General features: G+C 31.6%; 1 protein-coding gene across 1 annotated transcript; it reads right to left on the reverse strand.

The window, feature by feature from the left end:
* Nucleotides 1-6,109: 6,109 nt before the first annotated feature.
* Nucleotides 6,110-9,105, reverse strand: LOC107841853 (UDP-glycosyltransferase 82A1). The gene is made up of 2 exons (XM_016685698.2): nt 8,497-9,105; nt 6,110-7,071 (listed from the first exon to the last, which is right to left on the reverse strand). The coding sequence occupies exons 1-2, from the start codon at nt 8,963-8,965 to the stop codon at nt 6,215-6,217; spliced, it is 1,326 nt and encodes a 441-aa protein (XP_016541184.2). The 5' UTR covers nt 8,966-9,105; the 3' UTR covers nt 6,110-6,214.
* Nucleotides 9,106-10,422: the final 1,317 nt, after the last annotated feature.

Below are 10,422 nucleotides of genomic sequence, written 5' to 3' on the forward strand. Positions count from 1 at the left end.
CAGAATCGACTTTAGCTGTAAGGTTTCTTCAAGTATGAATTTCATCATCAAAAGTCATTGTGGTTGTAATTTTAGCTTATTGATGCATTATGGTAATTTTAGCTCATTAAATAATTAGCATATTGACGTGATTTTTGGGGAGTGAACGTAAGCTGAACTTGGGATATGCTATTGTTGTAGTAACATATTTACCATTGAGGAATTCCATCGAACAGGTTATGAGAAGTTTGTTATTACGATTATAATTATGTTTGAGTAGTTGTGGGGGGTTGGTCTTGGAGAGAAAGACCGTTAATATGGGAGTTAATGTTGATAGCAACATATTTTGGGAAGGCCAAACGTATAAGGTCAAGGTAGTACAAGAAATTAGTTTCAAGTATTTCAAACTAGTGGTATAATTAGCATTAGAAGATGATGAGGAATTGTGCCGAACAGTTTGTGGGGAGTTTGTTATTGCGATTATAATTGTGTTTGAGTAATTGCAAGGTTTGGTCTTGGAGGAAAAGGCAGTGTTTTCCATCTCGGATGAATCCAGCCTATGTTTTAGAGATTAAAGAAACACTAACTTGTTGATTCTAAGAGAGAGCACCTTAGCCATTAGCTTGTATAACATAGAGCAACAAGAAATGGGTTTAAACTCTCTAATGGTAGTAGGATTTGACACTTTAGGTAACAAGGTTACTATTATACAACTTTTCAGTGTTAAAAAAATCCTTCATTGTTGAACACACATCATATTTATATTCATTGATCATTTATTATTAAACCATGCTTACCTAGACATGTTAGAATAATCATCAGTGTTTCTGCCAACTTCTTTTATCTCAGTATCGCATGTTTCTATTGAGTGACACAACACAGGAGATCCCTTGAAGATGACACGGTTGGTTAGTTTTCCACACACCTCCCAGAACCCCTTATTAGAAAACTTCAGTCTTGGCATATTGGAATATCCACTATGTTTGCTATATTCAGTCCCTTGACTGTGGGCGTGAATCTTTGGGTGTTGAAGTGATTTGAAAGCATAATAAATGATCCCGTTTGGAATAGCCATGGTTATCTACAAGATTTTACAAGCCAAAAGAAAATTTTCTGGCTGTATCCGGTGAGGTAAAAAATATATTCAACAAAGCATTAACCGAAAACCTGAAAGGCAAAGCAAATACTAAAATAATAAGATTCTTAGTTTAAAAACTAAATAAGATTCTTGTTAGTTTTTTTCTTTCATAACTGCACTAAAATACATGGGGTTTGAATCACCTAGCTTATACACAAAGTCTTGAATTTTTATTGTAACATGCTCTCTTCAATATTGCTCCACTTCTCAATAATAGTCAGTACATTATTCTCTTTCAAGGCCATACTATCAGAGTATTGAGTTGATAAACTATATTGTATCACTTATAACCTATCTCTGAAGTAAACAACCTTCTCAGAATCACCCCTATAGTATGTGTTATTCAGTAGTTTCAAGTGTGATTTTAGCATCATCTGATTCTGCCATACATTTCAAGTTGCTCCACTTCTCAATAATAGTCAGTACATCATTCTCTTTCAAGGCTATACTATCGGAGTATTGAGTTGATAAACTATATTGTATCACTTATAACCTATCTCTGAAGTAAACAACCCTCTCAGAATCACCCCTATAGTATGTGTTATTCAGTAGTTTCAAGTGCGATTTTAGCATCATCTGATTCTGCCATACATTTCAAGTTATGTCACATGGATAAGAGTTAACACTGCCTTAGTCTGTAATGATTTGACAAATGACCTATAACTCTTACCCCAGAGGCAAGACTGAGACAGTTATGCCCCATGGGCAAGAGTTGACACTGTTATAGTCTGTAATGATTTGACAGTTGACCTATAACTCTTGCTCTAGAGGTAAGACTTTGACAGTTATGTCCCATGGGAAATAGTTGACTATGGCTTACTATTTAATGATTTTACTTGTTGAAGATATATATTCTAAATTAAATTGTTACTAATCTTTTGTTGTTTCATTTTTTCACAAGGGTTGTGCTTAGAATGGATGAAAAAGAAATGACTATTGAGCAATACAATATGGGACAATCAATTGAAATTATTGATAGAAATAACTAGTTATATGTTATCGAACTAATATTAGAGGCTGCAATAGCTGAAGAAATGGGGTGGCTATCCAAGATTAAGAGGGTACGACAAAAAAAGAAGAGGATACTTGATGTCGAGACTACTTTCTTGAGACACAATGCCTCTTTGAATGAGGTAAATGTCAAGTCGATCTTCATTGACAAACAAAATATGATGACGTGCATGAAAAACATTGTAATTATACACAACATCCAATTTAAGGTTATCAAATCAAGCCCAATAAGATATTCATTGCGATGTTTAGACGATAGCTGCGTGTGACGATTTTATGCCTTGAAGATTGTTGATTCTTTGCTCTTTCAGGTTACTACATATGAAAAGACTCATAGTTACTCAATTGATTTCATAACGTCCGACCACATGAATGCAATATGAAAGGTCATATGTTACTACATACTAGAGCTTGTGCGTGACTCTAGTAATGTAATCACACCAAACTTCGTAGTAGATGAAATGAGAAGGAAATATGGAATAATCATATCCTACAACAAAGTATGACGAGCGATACAACATGCCTATACGGTCATAAGAGGAACCGCGGAAGATAACTACAACAGGTTGCCATCGTATCTTCATATGATGAAAAAAAACAACCCAGACGCGTACACAAACATAAAGAGGGACGATAAGAACAGGTACAAATGCTATACTGTTGAAATTGAAAACTTTTTCCCAAGAGGAAAAAGTTTATTCTTTAATTATACTGATTAGATTATTAATATATATGCTACTCTTGCCTCATGGGCAAGACTTAGTTTAGAAAATTATTGTACCAATGCTATACTGTTTAAATTGAAAACTTTTGCCAAAGGGCAAAAGTTTATTCTTTAATTACACTGATTAGATTATTAACATATATGCAATTTTTGTCTCATTGGCAAGACTTAGTTTAGAAAATTGTTGAAACTGAAAATTTTTGCCCAAGAGAAAAAAGTTTATTCTTTAATTGCACTGATTAGATTATTAACATATATGCAATCTTGCCTCATAGGAAAGAATTAATTTAGAAAATTGTTAAAATTGAAAATTTTTGCCCAAAAGGAAAAAGTTTATTCTTTAATTGCACTGATTAGATTATTAACATATATGAACTTTTGCCTCATGGGCAAGACTTAGTTTAGAAAACTGTTGAAATTGAAAACTTTGCCCAAGAGGCAGTAATTTATTTTTTAATTGAATTAGTTAGATTATTAACATATATGCAACTCTTGCCTCATGGGCAAGACTTAGTTTAGAAAATTATTGTACAAATGCTATACAGTTGAAATTAAAAAATTTTATCCAAGAGACAAAACTTTATTCTATAATTGCAGTGATTAGATTATTAACATATATGCAACTCTTGCCTCATGGGCAAGACTTAGTTTAGAAAATTATTGAAATTGAAAACTTTTGCCCAAGAGGCAAAAGTTTATCCTTTATTTGCACTAATTAGATTATTAACATAGATGGAACTCTTGCCTCATGGGCAAGACTTAGTTTAGAAAATTATTGTATAAATGCTATACAATTGAAGTTGAAAACTTTTGCCCAAGAGGCAAAAATTTATTCTTTGATTGAACTGATTAGATTATTAACATATATCTAACTCTTGCCTCATGGGCAAGACTTAGTTTAGAAAATTGTTGTACTCTGATTATAAACATCAAATGCAAATTGTTACTAATATTCTTTTGCTCAACACAGGTTTCAATATGTTTTTTCATTGCTATTGATACACCACCTTCAAAGGAAGTTCTGTAAATTGATTCAATTGTGCAAACACCAATCAAAGACTCCTTGTCTAGGAAGGCTTTTGTGCCAGCCTCCCAGTCCTCATATTTTGAAGGCAAAGTTTTGCTGAAAAGAACCAACTTTCCGATAATGACATTTGAATCTGTTGAAGCCAATGACGTGCTCTCTACAACGAATGCTTTATCTTCTGTCCTCCTTCTCCGTCGAGCCTTCATATTGATGATGGTAATCAAACAAATGCCTGAAAGGATTACTGCAGCAGCGACAATAGCAACAATAGCCGAAGCACTCAATTTTGGTTTCTTTTTTGCAAAAGTAGTGCTATCGGTAGAACATGAAACTTCTAAAGGATCACCACACAGATCAGTATTATGAAAAAATGCTAAGGGTCCAAACTTCTGGATTCTCTCAATTGAGGGAATAGCACCAGATAGAAGGTTCTAAGATCAATTAAAATGAGTTAAATTTTGCAAATCCACAAGGGCAACAAGGATTGATCCAGACAATGTATTTTGCGATAAATTCGAAAAATGTAAGTTAGATAAATTTCCAATGGTTTATAGAATACTGTCATTCAATTGGTTATGATGTAAGTCAAGATATACAAGGTTTGATAAGTTATACAGGTTTTGTGGTATTTCTCCTTGTAAAAGATTCTCAGATAGATCCCTGTAGTAAATATTAGACTCTTCAAAATTCCAGTTCAAAGCAATGATGAAATTAAACAAACTAAACTGAAATTGTACTATACTTATGTTGAAGAAGAAGCTTGCAGTTGCTAATCTCCTACGAGATTTCACCAAATAGGGTGAGATAGACTGACAGAGAATTCTTCAGACATTGATGTAAAATACATGTTAGTGATAAACTGAATTTAGTAGAAACTTACATCAATAATGATGTCAATTAAGTTTGAAGGCAAAAGTTTCTAAGAATCGGAATCAACATTCACTAAGAGACGCTCTATTTCTTCATCAGAAGCAACATCCATTTTTTTTTTGTTAATGGAGCTTGAAGATTTGAGTGAAATCGGCTGAAGAGAATGAGTATTTAAGAAATGAGGAAAAAAGATAACAATGAAAATCAATATCTGAAAAAAAAAAGAGAAATAAGAAAAACTCTAAATAAATGTTAAAGATAAATTAATTAAAAAAAGAAAAAAAATGAAGAAATAGATAATGGTTGAGAAAAAAGAAAAAGAAAAAAAAAATAAAGGTTGAAATAAATAAATTAAAACATGAAAATAAAGTTAAAATAAAAAATAAAAATTGAAAATAATAAAAAACAGATTAATAAATTTAAAGAAAATAAAAAAGTGAAAAAAAGTAGAATAGTAAAAGTAAAGGAAAAATAAAAAAGTGAAAATAATAAAAAAAAAATTGAGAGATAAATGGGTATGGAAAGTTTAAAAATATATTTAAAGTGTAGAGGGGTAAAATAGTTATTTTAGTATATTAAAAAGTAAGGAAGACTATTCTTCAAATACATTCTTATTTAAGGTCAAATATCTAAAGCCACCCATATTTGGGTCTATGAGATGTAATTTCCTAATCTGAAATCGAGAGGGCGTCATGCAGAAGCTATTAGTTGCAAACCATTGTGGTGACAATTCAGAAGACACATAAAATAATACTAAAAAGTTTAATATTATTATATTATTTGGCCAATTGGCCTACATATAAAATCTAATATTAAAAACATAAAAACTAATGAGAGAAAATTTCTCCCTAAACAAAGACTTTTTAAAGATTACATTGTGAATGCTATTGTGTTATGATATGAGAAGAGGGTCATCTATTTATAGAGTTCCAAAACCTTTCATCTAAGAAAGAGGTTAGCCAAATATGAAATTTTTTTATATTTTTCTTTCCGGAAAAGTAAAAGTATTTATGGTTACTTTTATTTTTCTTACAAGAAAAAATAAAAACTTAATTTTGATAAGAAAATCACGAAAAAACCCCAACAGAAACATAGTATAGTGCATCGAACTACCTTCTTTTAATGCTCAATGGAACAATACAATGTAGATGACATGAGTAGTATACATAAAAGATTTATACAAGTGAATTCAATCTATTATCATAATTTTGTTTTCAAGTGAGTTTAATAGGTGAATTTGTAATGGTTATAAATTGACTTTTAGTTTGTATTATTTTCTTTTTGTATATAAGCATATTTTAAAGAAATTTAGCAAAGAGGGGGGGGGGGGGGGGTTCAAGCAGCCTTTGCATCGATGATGTTTGGAAGCATAAATCACACCACCAAGTTAACATTCAACATATATACAAGCACATATACATCAACCATATATGAAGCATATACTATATTATTTGGTATACAATTTTCACATCCTAACATCATAAAGGAATGTTGTCAAGTTATCCATAGCTTTACAACTAGCCACTTTGCCCATTGTCATCTCATTTAGCCTATCAATTCTTTGACTCATTCCATCATCCTCCATGACCTTTCTCAATCCTCCTTCCAAATCTTTCACTCCAAAACCATCAATTCTGACACCAATTCGCCATTTCTGAACAATGTAAGCGCAGTTTACAAATTGATCACCTGCGATCGGATAGCACAAAAGTCGTTTATTGGATTGTATGGCTTCCATCGTCGAGTTCCATCCACAGTGTGTCAGATAACACCCCACAGCTTCATGTTGTAACACATCCATTTGTGGTGCCCATGACACAATCTTCCCTTGTTTTGAAATTCTCTCCAAATAGCCCTTTTGCAAACCTTGACTCCATGAAGGCCCAAGTACCCAAATAAAAGGCCTTTTTGTTGCTTCAAGTGCCAACGCCAAACTATTCACTTCTGCTTCACCATTTGGACTCACCCAACTCCCAAAAGAAATATACAAAACTGAATTAACAACTTGTTTATCTAGCCAATTCATGCAACTAAAATCTTCCTCCCAAAAACATGAATTCTTGATTGTTACATGAGTGTTCAATGGTCCAATTTGGAGAATTCGAGTATCAAAATTTGTTGTTATTTGGTCTTTGTGACATTCATTTTGAAATGTGTTTATGAGTAACCACTTAAGATTTCTTGTTCTTTCCATTGTCCTAGTCCAAAATTTGAATCTTGAAATTCTTGCATTTGAATTTCCAATAAGCCATGGTAAATCTTGTGAGCTTATTGTAGGTTGACCAAGTGAGAGGCCTATTGGACCATTGTGCAATGGACAACCTGTGAGATTGTCAATCGTTATTAATCATAGGTTTAATTATTTCCCATTTAAAATAGATTATAATTATATTGACTGTTCTAAACCACACAATTTTGATTAGGAAAATGGTCCAATTTTCCCCTCAACATTTGAAATTACTCAATTTTATCGTCTATTAAACTTATGTCAGTTCATACTTTTGATTATGAACGCTATATGCTCATTCGAGGAAAAAAAATCTAAATTTATCTTTTAACTTTTGATTATAATCTAAAATTATCCTCAAATTAGAATTCCGTTTTGTGTCGATAGTAAAAATGTAGACCAACTTATTATTATTTTTTTAAAAAAAGACAAAATTGAACAATTTGAGGCAGTAAAATAGAAAATTTGACCTTTTTGGTAAAAAAATGATTCTCCCATATTTTTAATTGCTTTATTGGTTACAAACACGTGGAATAATGGCTGCATGTTTCTCATTTGTTTTTTTTTGTGTGTTAGTTATAATCATTAGTCTCTTTCAAGTAGTTAAGTTAATCAACTAGCCACCTATCAAATCAAAAAAGAAAAATAATGGTGCATGTGTTCATTATAATTTGTTGGGGTAGGAGTTCCATGTTCCATGTGACTAAACAAATTACCATAAATTCATGTCAATTTCCAAGTGGAAAAAATAATAGGACTTCAAAAATAGATTTAATATGAAAGCTTTATGAAATGAGTAGTCTTCAAAAGATTCATTTGATTAAAAAAGGGATTGATTACCTCTTATGGTTGACTTTAATATGACATTATATTAGAATGAGAGAAGTTGACTTATATCTGTTTTCACGTTTAATCAGACAAGTTTGAGGCTTTAGAAGAATGAAAAAAAAAAAATCCTAACAGTGAATGCTTCTTCATTTGATGTCTTATGCAGCACAATAAGTTCAAATTAGTTTGAGTACCAAAGAGGGCATCAGACACAGGTGGAAAACTAATAAAAGAGAAAAAACTATATCTTCTAATTAAAGATTATTTAACGACAGTGCTGAAGCCAGAATTTTCATTGAGGCGGTTTAAAAGTGCACACATGAACTAACTGAAGGGGGGTTCAACATCTACTATATATACATGAAAATTAATTTAACCATGTATAATAATGAAATTTTCCGTTGAAGAAGGTTCGGATGACCCCTCATTGTATGCTAGCTCCGCCCCTACTTAACGATGGTAATAAGATGAATATATTCTTTTCACGTGTAATATAAGTATTGGGTTTGAATCGATAAAGTTCTCAGTAGAAATTAGGCAGCACTTCTTTTAATAAATCTTAAATAACATGAATTTAAATTAGACTGGATCACGTAACGGTCAGTAGATACTTATATTCATAATGAAGCATAAAAGAAAAAAAACTTGAATGCATAATTAAGCATGTTTGTCTATATGAATTTCAATATTACCTGTTTTTGAGATGATTCCGGCATGTAACATTTGTGGAATTGAATCAATCAATTTATAAGTAGCCAACATGGCTGGCCAAAATCCGGCAACTTGAATGCCACACTTATTGGCAACTTCAACAGCCCATGAAGCAAGCAAATCAACAATCAAACACACAATTTCATCTTCTTGATCTCGAATTAGCCTTTCGAATTGACACGGCATGTAATTCTCCATGGCATTTTCTATCGCGAAGAAATCGCAAGCTCTGGAAGTTATGAGTCCATCTTGATCTAGCCCATCTGATATTGACATGATGGAAATATTCACATGATCTAATTTAGAGTCAATTTTGATGAAATTTGGAATTATGACTATTGGATTAAGGCCATGATTAACTAGTAATGAAGCTAGTTTAAGCATTGGTGTTACATGACCTTGTGCTGGATATGGAACTAGAAGTACTTTAGTCTTTTTTGTGTGCTTCATGGTTTCTCTTTCTATTTTTTGGTTTATAACTCTTCAAGGGACTCACTATTCAAGTCATAATATATAGAGAGGAATATTGAATGCTTTCTTGATTTTTTGGGTGGTTGGGCGGTGGACTAATAAGGGGGAGATAGATCATTATCTTTTAGTTATATAAGGATTGTTGGATCTCTTGAAGAGTAATTAGAGTTTTAAGCTTATGAGTGTTAAGTTATAAAATAAAAGGTTATTAAATTAATTTTTAAATACAAATATAAATTATGAGTTAAAATTACTAGGTCCGCCCTGGGGTGGATCCGAAAGTAAGCTTACTTGTTCACAGAAATTGGGAAAAAGTGTAAATACCTTCTTTGAACTTGTTGTCACAACTTATTTTAGCACTTTAATTTTGCATGCAATTATTTACCTCCTAACAATTTTTGCGTGAACTATATTACCTTCTTAATGGCTGAAGTGGCAAAAAATGCCGTTAAGGGGGGGGGGGGGTGTTTATGCTTTATCAGTTACTAATCTAAAAGTTATTTAGGGGAATAAATAGTTGCTCATAAAGTTAAATTGCTAAAGTGAGTTGTGTCGACAAGTTCTCAAGTTCTGGTGGGGGGAGGGGGCATTTATGCTTTTTGGTTATAGATAATTATTTACTCCCTAAACAACTTTCGCGTGAATTGAATTTCTGTGGGGGAAATAGTTTCTGAATTTCAATAGCTTTTGCTTATATCTTGTATTTATTACATTTAACTATAAATGCTATTAATATTATAAATTAATTTGACATTTTATTGTATAAATCTATAAAATCTAAATTCTAAAATCTGCCTCTCCTTTTGCAGAAATTGTAAGTCGAATGCTAGCTCCGCCTATAATATAAATTTAATATGTTAAATAAATTTCTAACTCCGTCATTGATTGGATTTGGAGTGAACTCTTGTAAGTGGCTTACGCAATTGGATTTCCCTTTTGCACGTGACAACTTGTTTACAAAGAGGAGAGCTTAAACTAACATTAGAGTATCGATTAATTATTGATAAATATGATGATTATAGAAAAAAGGTTAGTATTAGGCATAGAGGCACTAAAAGGGTTAATAATGATATTATTTATATTAGTGATGTCATGTTTGGCCAAATTTCTGCTAAGCAAGAAATATTTATTTTATTTGAGGTGTTTGATTTTTTTTTTTAGGAAAATTAACTAGTAAGTGCTTTTTAAGTAGTTATAAAAGTTGCTTTTTTAGAAATCGAAATAAAATTTCAAAAATTTAGCCAAGCGATACTCTATATTGGTAAAAGTATTTTCAGAATAATGAATCAAACATAAATTATTGTTCTTCAAAAATATTTCTCCGAAAATACTTTTAATGAACAGTACTTTTCAAGATAAGCTAGTTTTGAAACATGAGAAAGAACTTTAAGTTTATTTTTCTCTTCCTTTTCAATAACGATGATATTTGAACCAAC

Source organism: Capsicum annuum, chromosome 9, assembly GCF_002878395.1.
Source record: "Capsicum annuum cultivar UCD-10X-F1 chromosome 9, UCD10Xv1.1, whole genome shotgun sequence".
NCBI classification, from domain to species: Eukaryota; Viridiplantae; Streptophyta; class Magnoliopsida; order Solanales; family Solanaceae; genus Capsicum; species Capsicum annuum.